At 36.0% G+C, this 21498-nt stretch overlaps 1 protein-coding gene across 8 annotated transcripts; it reads left to right on the top strand.

Moving 5' to 3' along the window:
- Positions 1 to 9791: 9791 nt before the first annotated feature.
- Positions 9792 to 19714, top strand: LOC18427327 (Nucleotide/sugar transporter family protein). 8 transcript variants are annotated; one of them, XR_016048341.1, is made up of 9 exons: positions 9792 to 9884; positions 10021 to 10172; positions 13110 to 13217; positions 13421 to 13455; positions 17616 to 17728; positions 17849 to 18096; positions 18197 to 18465; positions 18948 to 19129; positions 19334 to 19714. XR_016048341.1 is itself a non-coding variant. In XM_020663047.2 (9 exons), exons 2-8 carry the CDS (start codon positions 10089 to 10091, stop codon positions 19094 to 19096), a joined length of 1020 nt encoding a protein of 339 aa, XP_020518706.2. In that variant the 5' UTR covers positions 9792 to 9884; positions 10021 to 10088; the 3' UTR covers positions 19097 to 19129; positions 19334 to 19714. The 8 variants fall into 8 exon arrangements, 5 of the variants coding, with proteins under 5 accessions (XP_020518706.2, XP_006836443.2, XP_088712849.1 ...); XM_020663047.2 differs by having other exon boundaries at positions 17849 to 18110; XR_016048338.1 differs by having other exon boundaries at positions 9792 to 10172.
- The last annotated feature ends 1784 nt before the right edge of the window (positions 19715 to 21498 follow it).

Here is a 21498-nt window from a genome sequence, read left to right as displayed (position 1 = left end):
CAATGGACGATTCAACCCATCGGACCACCGAGTTCGGTCTAGTCTTGATAACTATACACTTAACACCCCTTTTCTCTATTGTTGTTAGTGTGTATATATGGCTATGACCTTCAACATATAGAGGCACTTACCTCCACAAATGCCCCAATGGGCATCACCTTCTAACATATAGAGGCACTTGCCTCCAAAATGCCCCAAGGGCCATACAAGAGCTCTACACATGCCCCTGCATTATTAAAGGGTCTCTTTGCAATGGAAGAAGTTGCAGTCAAAGTTCATTGGTTAAGGGATTGGACTAGTGACTAGCATTGATTAATGAAAAGGGGTTGGGATGCCTTTCCAAATAAAAATGGGACAATGCGAGGTACCAAAGTCACCACCTATGTAATGTCATTGCGTGGACTGATAGGCTTCTTGGAAAAGAATGATTGTCACTCGACTTTTCCTGTGTTGTATGTCAGTTATATTTTTCAGACCCTCTTTTAAGTCAATGTCAAAAATGAGTACTTTTTTTTAAGATGACGTTAAATCTAGCTTGTCCTAACTTTTTTTTATATATATATTTATTTATGTTTTTATTTTTTATTTTTTTCTACAATATCCAAAATTTCATTTGTGAAGTTTTTTTTTTTTTTTGGTAATTCAATCGGGAAGACGGGTCCTGCCTGTTTTGTTTTTTTTTTCAGAGGTAGCAATCGACGATAAAGCCATACCCTTCTTGGCAAGCGAATCCGCTATATCATTAGCACGGTCAAGGAAGCCACCAAATCCATAACTTGAAGCCAGATTGATCTCAACTATCAAAGCACGCATTGCTCTTTATTGCACCATTTGATTACATTCAAATAAATTCCCTCCACATAGCAAAGATTCCCGACATTCTTTTATTTAATGATTTTCAAACCATGAAAAATAATCCAAAATTTTGCGAAATTGGTAACTAAAATAGATGGTATAAATTTTTGTAGCTTTACCTGTGAATGTAAGATTGCCGTATTATCTATTCTTTTTCTTTTTCTTTTTATATATTTTCAAACACCCATGAGCAAAACACTTCACGGTTAGCCATAGTCGTCTGATAGTATCATAATTTTATTTTCTCTACAAATCAAATTCACCTCAAAATTGGGGTGTTTGTAACTCTAACCATCATGCAACCAAAAATATATTAAAAAATAAATTTTGAATAAAATAACAAAAATATAATTGAAGTATTTATAGGGGAATTTTGTTTATTTTTACTATTTGAAATATTTATTATATATTTTATTTTTAGGTGCAATCATACACCCTCAAATTTTAAAGTGAATCCAATTTGAAGAAGCAATATAAAAAGCTAAAGATTATTATACAATTACGACCGGCTTTAGATGATAATGAGCCATAAACAAAATACTGCAAAAAATTGTTGGTGCATATGTGTCTTGTACACCATGCAAACTGCCACTATAGCTAAATGTCCATTTGTTCCCTTGCGTAAAACACCAGCTCAAGTTATTTTTTAGAATATTAGATTTTGAAAATATGACTTGCCCAATCCAGTGACCAACTTTGAATAAATAGGAAGTGCATATATACTTTAGAGGTGCATGAAATAACTCATGCCACACATATCGTCGGACTATATCCAGCTGCACAACTCAAAATACACTTTGAAAATAACTCATGATTCTAGATTGAATTGTCGTGTAAAAAAGTTAGTATCTTGCCGCTCTATCTAAAGGAGGAAAGTTTATATGCACTTCCTCAAAAATCCAATAAAAAAGAGCGTTTCAGAATTGAAAAACCTTCAAATTGATTATTTCAACCTTAAGAGGTAGGTATACAAGAAAAAAAAAGAATTTGTAATCTTAAAAATAATGCATCTTGTAACAAATTATCTAGATAGATTTGCTTGATTGGCACTGCTTTTAACATTAAAAATTTTATAATTAAGATCGAACATGAAATTTTAAGAGAAAATTATAAAACCCCTCATTCATAAGACTTTCTAGACAATCTCCCCCAACCATTTTTTTTATCGCAACTTTTATCCCAAAACTAACTTTTTGAGTAAATAACCCCTCCCTTCCCTCTCTTTTCCAAAATCTTGTCCGTACATGACAGTGTCACATCTCTGTAGGAAGCTCGATAATAAAAAACGGTTTAGCACATATTCCTGCTAGACCAACCAGTACCCATGTCATAAGAACAGTCTCATGCCAGTAGGCTTATTGTTGGACCGCGACAAAAATGTGCTAAATGAACGGTACGTATTGCCATAGCACAATTTCACTTGTTGGATTGAGATCAATACGCTTGCTGTTGGACCACCATATAACGTTGCCAAATCGACAACATCTTCTGCCATACCACCAATATACTATGCTGGATAAAGTGCACCTCCTGTCAGATTGCTGTTTAAATTGTCGGATCGACGACAATGCTGGACCAACAGCCGGACCGCAACACATAATAGCCAGTTTGACAATAAATACCGCAAGACCGAGAGTTGGAAGTGCTGGACCGAAAGCATCTAATGTCGAACCATGTTTTCATCCAATGCCATCATGTAAATTCAAGGAACTATGGTTTTTTGGGCTATTTGTTATAAAAGTTAGTTTTATGATAAAAATTGCCATAAAATAAAAAAAATTGGTTGAGAGAGGTTGCATATAATTTTTTATTTTTTTTAGAGGTTTTTGTCATGTTCCCTATTTTTAAATTATTGCGAGGGTTCCAACATTAGAAGTTTAGAAGTGAACCTTTTTGACAAAATTCAAACATGTGTACGAACTTTACAGCCGTCTTAACGAATGCATTGGTGATATTTTCTATAAAGTAATACACCACCACTTTCTGTGTTGTGTAAATCGGTGGAGAAGACTTTTTGTGTTATGTAATTCAGACCTGTTTTTTCAAATGGATTTAAGTCCGGAGCCCGAGCATTCTGGAAGTAGAGAAAGATGGATGGTGAATCACGGGTTTTACCTGCTTCCAAGAAGATAGATGATTGTGCACAATTTGTGCTCCTTGTGATGAGGACAAAGAGCCTGAAAAATCATTATTATAAAACTTTACTCCAAGGAATTAGCCAGCCGTGTGATCAATAGAAAGATGGTCAGACACGGCTATTGCGTAGTCATGGAAAACCAAGTTTGCTCATTTTGTACGTATGCACGCCAGCTCTCTCTCATTAAGGAATTTAGCTTAGATACGTTATATACATTTATGTGTTGTGTAATGTTAGATTATTTTGGTACATAAAAGTTACAATCACTTCCGATCATCATATATCTGGAATACAGTGATATTTAGCAAAATTTGTTGGCGGGACCTATTTTTATTGGCCATATAGATTGGTCATAATTAGGGGTGGCAACTGGACCTAGATCCAGGTTGGGTATACCCGTTGAGTCTTGGGAATAGTTGGGTCCATTGCCGCACCTAGTCATAATCACCCACCACCAATTTTTTTTTTTTTTTAGCTAATAGAAATATTTTTTCCTTTTATCACAATAACCTACCATTAGCAACATTTTGCTAATAATTAGGGTCCTATTTTTGGAGCTGCACTAGTGAATGGTAGCGCGTGGCATGACACACCTGCCAGCATAGTTCTAAACTAATTTTAAAGAAAATCATAATACACCATCCACAATGGAGCATTTCCATAAAGTTAAGCGTGGAAACGGGGTAGGCCAACCTTGGCCCTAGCCCTGTCCCTATAGGCCTGACCGCCCTGTTAGGGTTGGGTGGGGATAAAAACAAATGAAGAAAAATAACAGAAAAAACAAAAATAAAAAACAAAAACTTACAATATTGAAACCACATTTCTTGACACTATTTGAAGGTGGGCTCTAATTGAATTGTTTTGAGTCTCGCCTCTATAGGAACTGCACCCTTTATTTTTAGTACATAAATGTCACGATCCATCCTAGCGCTTAAACGTAGAACTTGACAGCTAGAGATGTATCACAAAGTTCAAGAATTTTATTTTAGACTTTGTCTACCCACAATACTCTCATCCACCCATGTTCACATTTAGCCGTCATCAAGATTTATGACTTCCATGATCTTGCTCCTTGACATTTCATAAAACTAGCCCACGAGTCTCCCTTGCATCATTTCCTTCGCCCATCATTATGCCCTTGACCATATCATAGTTCTTTTTAAATCTAAAGCCCTCATTAAAATACCCCCTCCCTCCCTATTTCATGTATTATTTTTCTAAAAGCCTCCCCTTCTGGTGGTGTTCTCAGGTCAGACCTGTATAATATTTTATTGGGTACACAATAACAAATGGAACCGGGCCAAATGCGACTTCGCACAGGCTTGTGAAAAGCAACGTGAAAAACTGAAATTTCACGAATCCCTTGGTGGATAAGTCCGACGACTCAGCAGCAGTGCAGAATGGAGGTGGATCTATAGTTGGACGGGGTCATAAGGTTCGAAAAAGGAACACGCATAAGAGTAAATCAGAGATACTGTAATATATTGTTTCCCATAACTTCTCATACACTGAAATGCAAATAGGGCCCAGAAATTGCATGCGAGAGGACATAAAACAAGTATCAAATCAAAAGCATGAGGAAACTAAGCAAGAAGGAAGGAAGGGCCTTCTCAAAGGAACAACCAAGCTGCTCCTACATTTTCTGTCATTCGTAATTAACAGTTTGTAAGAAGTTAATTTCAAGAGAAAAATGAAAAACAGTAACGGGATGAAAAATAATTTAAAAAAAATTCAGTTTTTCAACACTCCCAATCTCCGATTAATGTTCTCGATTGGGGCTTTTATGCAATGAAATTAAGATATTGGTATCACAGTCAGTAAGCCTCCCATTGAAACACAGCCTGCTAAAAACCTCTTCTTTTTTAAAGGGATTGTCTATATTGATACCATTTTATTTTTATTTTTGTACATGGCGGCCACAATCATTCCCGCTCATTAGATATATGGTTTGAAACGAGTCACAAAGTTTTAAAAATTTTATTTTTGTGGAATCTTGAGAAATTTGAAGGTCTTTTTCCAATATTGACACATTCTATACATATATAGAAAGCATCTACACAATGCCTATGGGCGAAATGCTACAATGATTTCGCCCATAGGCCAATCACCATTCGAAAAAATCGGACGGCATGCATTTTTTGACCCCCATTGACCTATCATGTCCATGGCACTTAAAAATTTTATGCGGAACCATGACAGATGGCGTCGTCCTCTGCAGGTCTCTTCAATAAACCGCCATGGACATAGCAAGTCTGTGACGGAGGCGAAACACCGTAGCATTTCGCCTATAGCCATTTTTTAGGTTTTTCCATATATAGGTCACGACCGTCAGATCGGCCCAGATTCAACTTGGGTTGTTAGACTCATATGTTCATATGAGCTAGTGGGCTAATTTCAACATTTTTCTATATATATATGTTGAAGAAGTTATATCTGCTTAATTTGGGATCCTAGAGTTTGAGTTTTACCCAAGGGAGTAAAATAACAATATACTACAATGATTTACCTATTTACAAATAAGGACATGGTTACTATGCGGGCTTAGCAATAAATATATTTTTAAAATATAATTTGATCCTGATTTTTATAGAATATATAATATTTAACATGGAGATCATGAATATTAAATTTTTTTTTTTTTTAAACTACAAATAATAATTATATGAGTAATGATCGTATGAGACCCTCCCATACCTATGTGTGCAGGACCCCAAAGGATCACCATAAATTTGGCACAGATCTCTAGAAAAGTTATCACATGGTGTGAGACTTGACTTTTTAGAGATTTGTGCAAAGTTTAATGATGATCCTTTAGGGTCCTACACACATAGGTGTGGGAGGGTTTCATTGGATCATTACTCTAATTATATTAAGAAAAAAATTGGACCGTTAGTTAGACTTGTTTTTAGATGGACCACCTATTTGCATCCATCTTTAAGATGGATGCTTTGTACCTATGGACCGCATATTGTAGATATACGGTCCAACCCACTTGAAACAATTTTCCTTCAAATAAACTTATTTAAAAAAGACATATTCCTTATTTTAATACTCTCATTTATTTGAAGGAAAATTGTTTCATGCGGGCTGGACTGCATTTCTACAATATGCAGTCCATAGGTATAAAGCATCCATCTTATAAATTGATGCAAATAGTTGGTCCGTATAAAAAAAATTGCAACTAACGGTCCAAATGTTTTTTTAATATAATTATTATTTCTAATTTTCAATCTTTTTTTTTATATATATATACATGATCTCCATGTTAAAGATTGTATATTCTCTAAAAATTAGGATCAAATTATAACTAAAAATATATTTATTGCCAAACCTGCATTTCTACAATATGCGGGCTGCCCGCATGCTAACCGCGTCCTAAAAATATTGAGAATGTTAAAATACTCCATGAAAGGGAGTAGTCTTAACACTTTAGATGGTGGATAACCTATAATTCCATTATTACTGAAGTAGATATTTGGGTTATGTGGTCCCACTTTTGAAAATCCATATTAGAGATGGATAAATGATTTGAAATACATCTTGAGCATCTCAATCTGCATTTCCATTCTAGATCTGCTATTTTTCCGTTCAAAAAGCAGTGCATATCTATTAAACTACAAGGGATTCAAATGAGCAGTTCAAAAAACAAAGATCAAGATGCCCTATAATAAAAGTTCCAAATCCATTTTTTTCCAAATTCATAAATCATAATCACCGTGGTTGATCCTTCCGGCCTTTGAAATTTTAGGTCCAAATTTGAAGGAGACGACATTTAAATGCATTTGAATAGTTACAAGAGCGATTCACTAAAGAACCCCCATCAAATTAGTAAAGCAGAAAGTTCAAATGAGGTTTCATTAAAACGCCATCCCCTCGAAAGAAACCATCTCAGAGGTAGCTTTAGTATCTTAAGTGATAAATTTGCGGCTTAAAAAACAGTATAGATTATACATGCAAAGAATAAAAATAAGGAAAAAGTTTATATGAGGTTGCAACCTTATACTGTTGAAATAAGGTGCACCTCAAAAATCCTACAGAGGAGAGTGTTCCATCGTGGGAGAGCCCACCAAGTCACCATCTTGACATCGAGATGAATGGACATGAAGAAAACAACAGAATTTCAAGTCCAAAAAATAGTGCATCTTGTAACAAGTTATTTTGACCATCTATTTTCAATATTTTCAAGTGTTTCTTAACTTGCTCTATGTATGCAATTTTTGAAATTTTTAAAGGGTGCGTTTTTTATGAGGTTACAACCTTAAACAATCCAATTAAGGTGCATCTCCAAATTTTATCATGACATGTAATTATGGTAAACAAAAATTTAAGATTATCTCAAAATCTATTTTCATATATTATTATAATATTTTAAACTCCAAAAATAGTTGAAATCAAGTAGATCTATAAAATATGAAAATCTTGAAAATGGATGGTTTAGATAATGTATTGCAAGATGCACTATTTATGGGACTCAAAATCAATTTTTTTTTTTTTTTTCATATTCATACATCTCGATGTCAAGATGATCAATTAGATGTTTTTTAACATTAAAACAACATTTTCTAATGGATTTTTTAGATGCATTTGTAATTCAACATTTTAAGGTTGTAACCTTATGTAAACTTTCTCCATTTTTAAATGGTATAATTGACGATGAAACTAAATTTTTAGCATCGTAACGTTTTGGACACTGAAATGACATATCCAAACAAATTTTATAAGCAAGCCTTATTTCTACAGTATAAGGAGGCAACCTTGTAGAGACCTCACCCAAAAAATACACAATCCAAAAGCAGAGTTTAAACTAGTAATTAATTTGTTGTATGTTTTCTAGATCCAAGATGGTGGCGGTTGAGTTTATAAAGCTGTAAAACTTTCGGTCCAAAATCCATATCTTAAATGAATTTTTATGAAGGATATTGCATTTGAATAGTATATATCAAAAGCCTGCCCATCAAGTAAATGGTAAAATTTTCATATATCAACATTCATGTGCTTCCCCTTCAAAAAAATCAACCCCACATATAGATTTTAGTTCTAAAATTTCATATGGCATAATCTAGACCACCATAATTATAAATCTAAAATAAAATGTCTTAAAATAAAATATTTAAAAATTAAACTAAACTAAAAAATGGTAAGAATGATCTATTTTAATGATCTATTTTAAAATTTAAACATAATTTTCAAATTCATAGTCATGGTGGTCTAGATCATTGACCTCTTAAAGATCCCAAACCATTTTTAAAAGGTGTGGTTTGCATAAGATGTCCAAAGGAAAGCACACCTCGAAATCCTTGATGAACGGTGCGTAATTTTGGTGTTTAAATTTTAAATGATGTCCCAATAATATTTTCACTGAAATTCAGAACTTTAAAAATGATGCAAATCTGAACAAATATGTAAAAACTTGAAAACCTTAAAAATGGATGGCTATAAAAGGGTGAAGTTTGTATGAGGTGTCAACCTCATACTATTGAAGTAAGGTGCACCTCAAAACTATGCTGGAAGCGTTGCAATGATATGAAAATCTATTATTGCCCACAATTATGAAATTTAAAGTTTCAGAAATGGCGACAATCAAGCAGATCTATAAACAGTTGAAAATCTTGAAAATAGATGGTCCAGATAATGTGTTAGAAGATGTTTTCTTTTTAGGACTAGAATTTTTTTTTTTTTTTTTCCTATGAATCTCGAATTTGAAACGATCGTTTTGAGGATTTTCCAACATAGGAACAACCTTTCTCTAATGGGTTTTTTAGGTGTACCGTATAAGGTTGACACCTTATATAAACTTATTCCATTCTAAAAAGGTGCAGTTTGTCTCTAAACAATCAAAGTAGAGCCCACCTTCAAATAATGTCGAGAAATATAATTTTAATATTGAAAATCTATGCGATAGCCTTAAAATACATTTTTATTTTAATTATAAAATTTTAAGATTAAAAAATAATGTAGATCCAGTAGATCTATGAAAACTTAAAAATCTTGAAATTGACGGTCCAAAAATGTGTTACGAGATGCACTATTTTCAAAACTTCAAATCCATTTTGTTCTCATGTTTATACATCTTGATGCTGAGAGGATCAATTTGAAGATATTTGGGCATCAAAACATCTTCTTGTGAAATTTTAGAGGTGGGCTCAATTTAAGGATGTTAGAGGATATTTGGGCATCAAAACAACTTCGCTCTATAAAAAGTTTTTCCTTCTAAAAAACTAGACCACTTTTATAAATTAGAAAATTCATTTTCTTTCCTATATCCATACGTCTCGATGTTGAGAAAATCAATTGGGGATTTTTTAGTATTCGAACAACTTTTTTTCTTTTGGCGTGCATCATATCTTATATAAACTTTTTTGTTTTTTTGATGAAGTTTCTATAATGTGTAGGCTTTATGCAAGCAAAATAAAGCCTTAGCTAAAATATTTGTCTGGAAAGCACTTTTGGCAATGAAAATCAATAAGTTTTGAAACTTAAAAAATGAATAGATCTTGTGGATCTATGAACACTTATTTTTTGTATTAAATAGACGGTCTAGATAATTTGATATAATATGCACGATTTTTAAAACTTAAAATCCTATTTTTTTATACAACCATAATGTTCAAGCCTAGATGGTCAATGAAAAGGTTTTCGAATGCTTGAATTTCAATTTTCGATGAGTTAAGAGCTGAGGCTTTACTTACTTTTATAGGGCCGCAGGCCTGTTTGGCGGGAAAGTTTGGAAGGGGGGCCGCACTTGAATAGTTTGCATCGGTCGACCCACCAAAATTGTCCGTCCGGTCCACCAGTTAGCGGTGGCGCTTTGCCCTTTCGTGGTTCAGGACTCAGGATCGATCACACGGATTCCGATTCTCAGAGAGTTTGAAGCGGCGGTGGAGCAGAGTCAGTACGCTACTACTCCTACCCAAGAACACTCTTCTTCTTCTTCCTCCTCATTAAGATTGCATTCGATTTATATTTTGATATCGGAATCCCATTTATATTCTGTTTCATCTGAGAAACTAGAGCTCTCTTCAACACAGTATCAAGTAACTGAGTCAAGAAAGAAATAGTGAGTCTTTTGTGCCCCTGAATCCAGAAGGGAAACAAAATGGTGCAGCAGAAGAGCATACGCACGTATGCCTATCTGTTTATCTACATTGCCCTATCCAGTGGCCAGATCTTCTTCAACAAGGTACTTGCCTACATTCTTAATTACTCTCTTTCTTTCTTTCCTTATTATTAATTTCTTCCTTTATTGTTATCATCATTCTTGTTATTTCCTATCCCTCTCTGCAAGTAATTGCTTACCTTTGATTTTGGCACTAATGGAGGAGGGCTTAAAACCTCAAGATTTCAGTTGAAGTTTCTTATGTAGCTATCCTTCATTAGTTTCTGCCCTTATAATTTTTGCTTCGTCTTTGCCGCTGCACTGCTTCTTTTCGCCTGATCTTCATTAGAAGAGTACTATACTTGAAGATCCGAGAACCAGCTCAGATCTCAATCCATTTGACATCACGGGTCAGATTTAGTGAAATGTGAGATTCCCATAAAAATATGGGACGAGCTACTCGAAAGCTGCAATATGTTCTATAATGCAGCAACCACACGTTCTTGTTATTATTTTGTTGTTGTTGTTAACTTGCGCTAAAATTGGATTAGAATATAACTTAATGGATACTTGATCCGTGAATCGCTTACCTGAGTGTTGTATTTGTGCAATTATAGGACTCTGAGTTTGATAGATAAACTGGAGAGAGTTTCTCTTTGTTCTAACGAATTTAAGACTTAAAAGAATGATGACACTCTTCCCTAGTTACCACATTCTGTATTTGTCTTTGGTCACCACATCTTTCATGTCTCCAGTTTGTCAGATAGATGGATGCAAGATCTAGGACATCCAATTCACTTCATTATTATGATCACTTCTTATTTGGAGAAGTTTTTCTTGCAATCAGAATGAATCCCTAAATGTTCATGGTTCATAGTTGGTTTTGCTTGTAGCACCTGGAAAGATCACCCCAATGTTTTAAGTGGTGGTCACGAATTGCTTAGGTTGTTCATATGTCACCTGAAGGGGCTAGCTGGATATAATTAGCATGGTCTTAAATATTTACAATCTGATTAGCCTTCATCTTATGTTCATAGATCTTGGGTCTATTCCAATTCCTTTTGATGAAAGGGTTGGGTTGCGCTAGAGCTTGATCTATTCTTTCCATCTTTATGCCATCTCCAAGATGAGGTAGAATTATTTCAATTATAGTACGATGGCCTAACTTTGACCATGATTTGGTGCTGAAGAAACCTGAATTAGATAAAATCCATAGACATATGGATCACAAATCTCAATAATAAAAAAAGGGGGTCATAGATATTGGAGAGATTTTTGAATTGAGCTTTACACCACCGAAACCTGACACCTAAGCAGCACAAGCTACGCGCATTGGGACCTTACTATATCAGAGGGATGGAGTGCCCCCTCCCTCCCATCTGTTCATCTATGCTCCTTGATGTGAATGTAGTTACTGTGATATTTTGGACCATCTTTGCTGAAGAGAATCTCAACGTCCCAAGGCATATTTTGTGCTGGGAGTTGGAGGAGAAAATGGTGCAGGTGGGATTTAGGATTTCTTCCTCAAACTTAACTGAAGATGATGCCTGGGTTTATGATAAAGCTCATGTCTGGTAGAGAAATTTCAAGTTTCCTGAGTGAGGCTCTGCAGAACTAATAGAAAATTTGCCATCTAGATATTTATTAGGGTGCTTGGATGGAGAGAAAAGAAAAGTTCTTATAGGGTTGCTATATAGATGGTTTGAACATTGGAATTGCAGTGGGGATGTGGTAATGCTTTGGGTTCTTACTCGTGGAGAGTTCTTTGGCCGTAGACTAGAGAGCGTAGTTTGTAAATGAATGATTAAACTTCATTACAAGTCATGGGGGAAAAGCCACTTGAGAGTTCTCGATTAACATAATCTCAGTGGTATCAAAAAAGTAAACGGCTGTCTAGGTGAGGGACTTTTTTATAGATTTCTTTTTGGAGGTCCTCAAGACCCTTGCCAAGCTTATTGGTAGCTACAGATTCTTTTTATTTGAACAATATCCATTGGAAAATGAACCAGTTTATCTGATTGTTCCTAAAAAGGAGGAACAAACAAAGGTATATATGCCTCGATTTGCAGGAGAGATAGTGAAAGAGAGAAGAGGGGGGAATGAGAGAGGGCGAGAGAGTATAATAGGTAGGGTCAAGGTGGGGATAAAAGACAAGGAGAATGTGGGGGGTGTGGGGGGCACCCGGCCAGGGGAGGTCTTGGCCATATCATTAGCCTCCCTGGATGCATGTCTGAATTCTCTTGCTGGCGAAAAGTTAGTGGAACTCTATTGATTGAGGTTTTCTTTTCTCCCCCTTGACCTCATACTCTTTTTTATTTTATTTTGTAAAATGTAAATATATAGGTTACAAATTTACATTCCATACATACATTTGTATGCACATATATGCATAAATATATACACCTGCACGCATACGCGCATACAGCATACATACGACACACACACACATGCATATAAGCTTGTACTGCAGCTTAAGCCACTTTGAAAAGTAAGGGTCTTTGCAGGGGTCTTTATAGTATGGGGTGTGTATGTGTTGGTCTTTGCGGGGTCTCTGCATATCTTTGCAGTACGATGTTCCATTCTTCTTTGCAGAAACAGCTTTAAACCAAGAACTGTACCAAAACCAGTTGAAGGAATAACTCTTTGAGCTTTCCAATCATCCAATGTTTGCCAGATGAAACTATCTGATTTCATATCATCTCTCCAAAATTGGTTTTAGGGCTTCTTGTCCATGAATACAATTTTTGTATATGATGCCTCTATATTGTATGAAAGTTGAGAACAAAGTGAAATGTTGATAAAGGAATACGATGATGCTTTATTTCCTCCAGAAAAGGGATGGCAATTGCTTCTATTCTGCACATGAAACTCTATATACTTCAGTTTTAAGGTCTAATTTCTCCAATGGTGTTTCGCTGTTTTTCTTTAGTTTGATATTCAATGCCCGATGTTCTCTTTTTATGATTTCTTTTTTTACTTAATTCCTCAACCAATCACTGATCTTTTCTTCTCTCTCTACAGTGGATTTTATCGTCGAAGCAAATCAACTTCCCGTACCCTCTCGGGTTAACTCTTCTGCACATGCTCTTCTCCTCTGTGTTATGTTTCATTGTGATTAAAGTTTTGAAGGTGTGTCAGAGCTGTTTATCTTCATTGATTTGCATTTCTTAGAAGTAAATAGCTTCGCATTCTTTACAAGGAAATAGCTTCTTGCATGTTGTTTAGAAGCCTTTTTGGAATATTTTGCTATGGATTTTCTTGAACAAGTTATCTATAGTAGTTTATTCTCTAACGGGCGGGAATTAATGTTCATGGCTGTTGTTTCATTGCAGCTTGTGAAAATTGAGGATGGAATGACTCCAGAAATGTGAGCTTGGAAAAAACTTAAATTTTTAGTTTATTTTAAGTTATTTGCTATATGTATGATATGCTTTATTCACCTCTTCCAGCAATAATTGGCCATAATGAGTGAGAATTCCTCCTTTGAGTTTGGAAGATATTGGATATATGAAATCTATTTAGTGGCATATATTACCTTCTTCTCATGCTGGCCTTTGTTGCAATTTCTTCTTAATGAATCATTTGGTACGGATTTGAAGCTTCTTGTTAAATTGCTTATAATCTGTTTTGAGAAATATACTGCATTTATTCTGTTCAATGTTTTGCAAATCACAGAAGCCATAATCTGGTACAACTCAACAATGATGAGTGAATTAAATCTTCATAATTTGCTTTATCTACTACATTGTCCTAATTATGATGTGATCACTGTCTGCTGACTATAGATTGAGTTGATTCTGCCATGCCAATATTCGTAGGATACTTTTCGGACCTGGTTACTGGATTCTGTCTACGCTTCAAATCCTTAGAAACAATTTTCTGGGGAAATCATGTTATTTCAAATGATATTTCTGGTGTGTTCTGTCTCATGAACTTTTTGAGTTCTGAATGCTGAGCATCTCTTTTATTTCCATGGTTGATCTGGCAATTTCAAATCATATTCTTTTACATATGATAATAGGAAAAAGTTGCCCTCTTTGTGGTGCTCATTGTGCTAGGCTTCTTCCCTTCATGGCTGGTTCTATAACTAGAATCCTGAGTTCCAATGCTTGCTAAATGTGATATCAATGTAAAACAGTCAAAATTATCTTATTATTGTGCTAAATGTGATATCAAATGGTGATTGATATAATTGGTTCTTATTCATTTTTCATAATTTGGTTGGGTTCAATGGCGATGCTGGCCTTCGATACTCAGTTATGTTATCTCAACAGAGTGTCAACTAGGTTTACTTGCCTGAGCTGACTCAGTTCTTGACTCAATTAATTTAAAGGAGTTGTTGGAACCTGATTTTCCATTAAGCATTTTATTTGACTTCTATGAAAATGTCTTGTACTGGTCCACATATAATGTAATCTACTGTAGGGTATCACGTTAGGGGCAATATCTAACCAACAAATGTGTAACCTGCTGTATGTTTTGTGAAAGTCCCTTTAAGATGTGTCATGATTCTGGCAATGGTGCACAAATGTCTCATCCAGAGAGTCGGAACTAGTTTTCTACTTGATATGAGTGACGTAGGCTTCTACTATCTCATCATGGTGAAAGATACTAGATTTTTAACTAGAAGATAGTAATGTGCAGGACTTGAGAGTGGCATCCTTATCATCAGCATCATCATTATCCAAGCCTTATCCGAAGTATTCTACTTGAATCCTGTTTTGCTATTCCGCTCTATCAAGGGCCACACCCTTAGTTAGACCATAGGTCACCACGTCGCTTCACTATTTCCATCTATGTTCTTTTGGGGCTTCCCTTTTCCCATTTAGAACCTTCCATTTGAACCAAATTGGCCTTCTTAACTGGTGCTGTTATGGGAGATGGCATCCTTATAAGTATCCCAAAAAAAAAAGTGATGGCATCCTCATCCTTTGCAAAAAACCTGAGCATTGGGTGTCACCATTGTTTCATTGTGTATTTTCCCTGTTATGGAAATTGCTGTTTCATGCCTATTTATGTAGATAATGTTAACACAGCCTCTATAGCACTTCTAGTTCAAAGTCTAATGATACTACAAACTACTAGGAATTAGATTAGCGTTCTTTAATGGAAACCTTGGGCTGAGATGATTTCTCTCTCTCACACAGAAGTTATGACTCATTCGTGGCACCTTTTTTTTTTTTTTTTTCATTTCACGAATCAATACATGCTGACACCACATTAGTTTAAAGGGTGAGTTATGGAGTTGTCAAAGTTTGTGCATAGTTAAGTTTGCATGGTATTGTATTATTTATTCTCTGTGGGCACCTATAGCACAGTCCGGCATGATGTTTTAAGCAAGGACTCATGTCAAGACTCACTAGGGTTTTGAGCTTGAGTTGGGCAACTTGACTTGGCCGAGTCCTAAAAAAGTTTACATGAAAAGTATGGGAACCCAAGAGACTCGTCTGATTCCCATGGCGTTGTTTCCAGACTCGGCAGCCAGTGAGTTCACGTAACTCGGGTGAGTCTGAGACGGATTAGCCGAGTTCTTGACCTTCTCCTGCTGGAGCAAATTGTACGGTTGCTCCCTATGCAAAAGGCCTAAAAGGATTTTCTTGATTTCGAAATTTTGGGATCATTTTAGAATCACTAGATGAGTATTATTATTAGTTGTTGTTTTTTTGTTTTTTTTTTTTTTTTGGGGGGGGGGGGACTTTGAGTTTCTCAACATTTAAATCCAATAGTCCAAAATTTCGATGGTCTATGTTCAATCTTAGGACGTTATTTTTTCAGGCACATATAAAGTGCATATGGTATTTTTCCTTTTCTGAGGGTTTTCGTTAGGATCAGGAGGTTACATCCCCAAAGAGGTTACATCCCCAAAATTTCAGGTCCTAAAATATTCCTTTATAGGTTTTTCCCGAGGTAGTGAATGTAGGGAACGCTCCAGAGGAGCATATAAATTTTTAGCATCCTTTATTGTCTAGAGTACTTCAGTCAACATTCTTGCACAGACATATATCTGCTCAAGGTTCGTTTTTGGATGGGTTGAACCCAAGGATTCTCTCCTGTGAAAGTTTCACTTTCTTCCTAAAAGTTGTACATGATCTGTTTCTTGAGATTTATTATGTTTTCCAGTTTCCCTTTTGATGATCTTCTCTTCGAATATAAGTTCAGTTTGCTTGTAGCCTTGTACTCTTTTCACAGTATGGGTAAAGACTGAAAAAGCCCATTGTAATATAGTACAATGATGCTCCATTTTTACCCATGCACACTATATTTTCCTAGGAAGGCCCAGTTTTGGGATGCATACTTTGCTATTTTTGAGCTTTCTCGAAGTATTGCAAATCATGGTTAGCATTTCTCTCAATCCTAAGTTTAATGTATATTAGTAACTACCCAAATAATAATAATAATAATAATAATAATAATGTTGATTGGGACACTTTTGAAATTTTCTTAACACTAAAAAAAAAAATCATTTCCTGATTATTCTAGGGAAAAGTTTAAGTCTTTTGTGTTATATATGTTCCTCCAGTAGAACACAGTCCTCTATTAATTGTACACACCATAAAAGCTTGAGCTGCTCAAAATATTTTCCTTGAGGCCATCAGATTTTCCTTTTTCAGTGTTTTTGGTTTGAAATAATTGGTATTGCTCGGATTTCTTGGCAACATTTTTCCAAACTTTTGTTGGTTTTATGACAAGTTTCTTCTAATTGTTGCTGGGTTGGCATTGGAAAGTTGGCCAAAATTTCCTCAACTGCATCAGATAGAAGCTGTTCTTACCTGGTGAACGAGTTAGAAATTTGCAATGACTTTTGAGTTTCCCGTGCTTGGTTGCACCTCGCTAGGTGCGCTACGATTGTTCTAATTTGTTAGCTTTTTCTCCTGGTAGTCTCACCATGAGTCAGGCCTTTCTAAGAGTTTAAAGCTAGAAAAAAGATAGTATGATTTAAATAATCATCACATTACCAAGTCGTCTCATTACTTTCAACACAAAACCCATCCCATTCCCCCTTGCCCCACCAAAAAAAAAATACACACTCACACACAAAAAACAGGAATTTTTTTTTTTCAAATTTCATTTTACCATGAGCCTTTAAATGGTATACAGAACGAATGACTGTGTTGATTCAAATTAAGAATTCCTTCAGAAATCCAAACAGATATTCTTAGATTATCACGCTTAATGGATGCTTGGTCATGAGCGGTGGCCTCACTACAAGAAGAGTCTTGTAGCCTAATCTGCCCTATTTAACTAGCAAAAAGTTCTTTCCCCATTTTTGTTTCTGGTACAATAACGAACTGTCAGAAAAAGTGCACAGATCCCATCACCTGTGCTTAGTTATGTTTTGTTAGTCTTTCACAAACTGGTGGTGTATTCTGGTGATTGTTGAATTGAATGAGACATTTCCTCTTGAAATATTGGCTTTTTAAATGGTTTTGGAGCAGTTGTAATTTCTTGAGATCAATTTGATTGTATTTGGACAATGAAATGAGATCAACCTGTTGATATTAATGTTTGCTTAGTCTTGGATTTCAGATACACCACATCAGTCTTTCCCATTGGGGCAATGTTTGCAATGACTCTATGGCTGGGGAACACAGCCTATTTGTACATATCTGTTGCATTTGCACAAATGCTGAAAGCCATTAGTACGTACTTCACTGTGGCAGAGCCAACTACTACAGCTAGTTGATTTCGTTACTTTGCTTAACCTTTTCTCCACTCTCACCACTTTAAGGTCTTAGTTTTTCTTTTTATGTGATATGCAGTGCCAGTAGCAGTTTTCTTATTAGGAGCAGCAGCTGGTCTTGAAACCCTGAGCTGCAAAATGTTCACCATAATGTCAGTAATCAGCGGAGGAGTCATAGTGGCTTCGTATGGGGAGATAAATATCAACTGGGCGGGTGTGATTTACCAAATGGGTGGTGTCATCGGAGAAGCCCTGAGGCTCATATTCATGGAGATATTAGTGAAACAGAAGGGGCTCAAGTTAAACCCTATATCTCTAATGTATTATGTAAGTCCTTGCAGGTATAAGGAAGACACACCTTCTCTGTCTGTCAGTCCTGTAATATCTTTGGTCATCTGTTCAAGTAGCTTTTTTAATCTATTGGCAGTTTTCTGTGCCTGTTGATCCCCTGGATTTTTCTGGAGAAGCCTAAAATGGACGCTGCTGGAACCTGGAGCTTTCATCCAATTATACTGTCACTTAACTCCCTCTGTACATTTGCACTCAACATCTCGGTGTTCTTGGTCATCACTCATACGAGTGCCCTCACCATTCGTGTGGCTGGTGTTGTCAAGGATTGGGTGGTCGTTTTACTCTCTGCCCTTCTGTTTGCTGACACCAAGCTGACAGTCATAAACCTATTAGGTTATGGCATTGGTATGTTCTGCCCCTCAAACAATTGTATATGTCTCAGTGTTTAAGAAAGCTCAGGCTGGGACTTGCCAGGGTCCAGAGCCTGAATCACTTGGTCCTCTTGGACGATTCCCAAGTCGACTGAGTATTTCTTAAACAAAGAAAATCAGATTAAAAAATTGCCGACTCAGGGTGAGTCTGCAGGTTTCACCTCGAAAGTTGCCAGTCCACCAATCTTAGCCAACTTGGGTGAGCCTCAACCTCAGCGGGCAATTTTTTAATCACTGTTCTATCGGATAAATCTGCATGTGTTGCTCCCATGTCGTAATTTTCACGTAGACTGTCATAAATGGAGGATCACGGCTGACAAAACCACAACTTTCACATGTATATGAATCTGTCCCGTTCATAAGAATTTTTGTTGGGTAAGTGTCCCATTCAGAATAATTGTTTAAGTAGTAATACATTATTGATATCTATCTATGTTCATTTGTTTGGATCTTCAGCAATAGCTGGAGTAGCAGCATATAATAATTACAAGCTGAAAAGAGAAGCTTCGAGAGGGAATGAAACTTTGCCTGTGGACGATAGCATAGATAAAGGTCTTGGAGGAACTCATATCACATCAGCTACCACGGCCTCGGAGAGTAGATAGCTGGAATGTTGATGAAATATGACAAATTCTATGGTAAGTGTGAGTTGAGGTGCCAATGCTATTCACATCGGGTTCTCTTGTTTACTAATGGCTGATGCTTGTCACGGCAGCCACCTATGATCAACCATGGTTACAAGAATACTGTACCTCTATAAAGCAATGAAGGTCGTCGATTTTGTCCATGCACGTTCTTTTGTTTTCCTTGTCTTTCATGTCAAAATATCTGTCATTCTGCAGGCTGAGGTGCTTTCTGTGAAGGGAAGGAAGAATTGCTTCATGCAAAAGCTTTTTGCCTTTTAAGAGAGAGAATACATTGGATTGGTTCCCTGCTGAGGATTATGAGAGCATGGACACAACCATTGGATGAAATTTTACTTCTTGTTGTGATGTGAATTAGATTCTGAAGCTGTTGTTCCATGGGAAGTTGATTCAAGGTTGATACATGTGTCGAAAGAGCTTGATTTGCAGTGACTTAAATTTTTTTTCTGGTTTTAACCCATAGCCATAAAGATCAACTGTTTTGTATGTTGTAATTTGGATCAGCGAAGTTGATTGGCACAATGAAATAGAGAACTTTACTGGAAGCTGCAGCTTCCTGTACTTCACGTGTTTATCAAACAGGAAGTGCTTCCAAAGTTGTGACTTCCTGCAGCCAAAATAACGTAAAAAATCATTGAAATATTGAAGCTGAAACTTCTATGCCATCCTCCTGGAGTCGGTGGAAGAAGGGGTTTCGGGCTAATCACCTCGTTCACATATCATTTAGGGGACAGCCTATAATAGGATCCACGGGGTCATATGATAAAATGACCTATTTTGTTATCATTGCCCTGTCAATGGTTTGGGTGGTGATGTGGGAGTGGGAGAACGAATATCATCAGTTTATCTGCATGTCCCTTCTGTAGTCCCCCAGCTCCACCAGTGTCCAACCCATCTGATTGCGCACAATGGCCATCTGCGTGATCTATCATGACCGTGCGGATCATACAATAATTTTCCTTTTGGAAAGCATTATACAATTCTTGAAACTCTTGTACCTTTTATTTAGGGTAGTCCGATATTTGCGAGTTGGCCAAGATGCGTTCGATATTTGGTATCGTGCCAAAGGACTAGTGCGACATAAGGGCCTCAAACATGGAGGTCACAGCTCACAATCGGTTCCATTAGATGTCAAATCGGATGGCTTTTGGGGCGGGGGGTTGAAATTTAAGGGGATAAGAATGACAGTGACTTCCATGTATAAAAGGTAAATGGTTTTTTTGTAGACAATCTTTCATGTTATTACATGAAAAATTAAACATTGCGGTAATATCTTTCCAAAAGCAAAATTAATCGATTTAAATTTGAAAAGAAAATGCTGATATGAAAATCAAGAGCCATTTGCAAGGAATTGATATGAAAATTAGCAATTGAAGCTATTTTCCTACTTAAACAACTAATTGAGAAGTTTAGGGCAAAAAGAAAATACCTCGACATGGTTTTTATCGATCTAGAGGAAGCTTATAATAGAGTACTTTAAGACTTAATGTGATGGTTGTTTGGAAAATAAAAGAGTATGCAAATACTATATCGACTTGGTGAGAGATATGTACGAGGGAGTGCTGACTAGTATACAAATAATTATTTGAGAGATAAATGAGTTTTTAGTGACAATAGATCTACATCAGGGATTAACATTTACACATCTTTGTCTTAGATATAGACGACTTAACTAGGCACCTACAAGATGAAGTACTGCGGCGTTATGTTATTTCTAGACAGCACAGTTTTGATCGAGGAGACCCGCAGTTATAACTTTGAACGGATGCTCTAGAATCTAAAAGTTTCAAAATTAGCTGGATTAAAATAAAGTATGTAGAATGCAACTGTAGTAATAATAGGAGTAGAGACGAAGAAGCAGTTAAAATTTGACGATCTAGAAATACAAAAAAAAACATAATTTTGATATGAAAATTGTGATATTGACAAATGCGACACATGTAGAATTATAGTTGGATAGGCGAAGTGGAGATGTGCAACCAAAGTTTTATGCGATTATCACATATTCCAATAAAACTGAAAGGGAAGTTCAATTACTGCATATACCAATAAAGCTCAAAGGGAAGTTCTATAGGACAGTTGTGAGACCAACTTTGCTTTTATGGGGCAAAATGTTGGGCAGTTAATAAATAAAATACCCATAGTATGAGTGTAACTTAGATAAAGATGTTGAAATGAATGAATGGCAAGACAAGAAGGGATAGAATTCAAAATAATTACATTTGAGAGAAACTTAAGTATGACTCCAATATGCGATAAGATGAGAGAAAGTAAAATTAGATGGGCTTGTCATGTGCAGTGCAAACCCAGTACAATATCTGTTAGGAGGTGTGAGTTGGTTTAAGTGAAATAATAAAAAATGG

This window comes from Amborella trichopoda, chromosome 2, assembly GCF_054954075.1.
Source record: "Amborella trichopoda isolate Santa Cruz 75 chromosome 2, AtrichopodaSantaCruz75HAP2 v2.0, whole genome shotgun sequence".
NCBI classification, from domain to species: domain Eukaryota; kingdom Viridiplantae; phylum Streptophyta; class Magnoliopsida; order Amborellales; family Amborellaceae; genus Amborella; species Amborella trichopoda.
The sequence above is the reverse complement of the archived record's forward strand: the minus strand, read 5'-3'. Positions and strand labels throughout refer to the sequence as shown.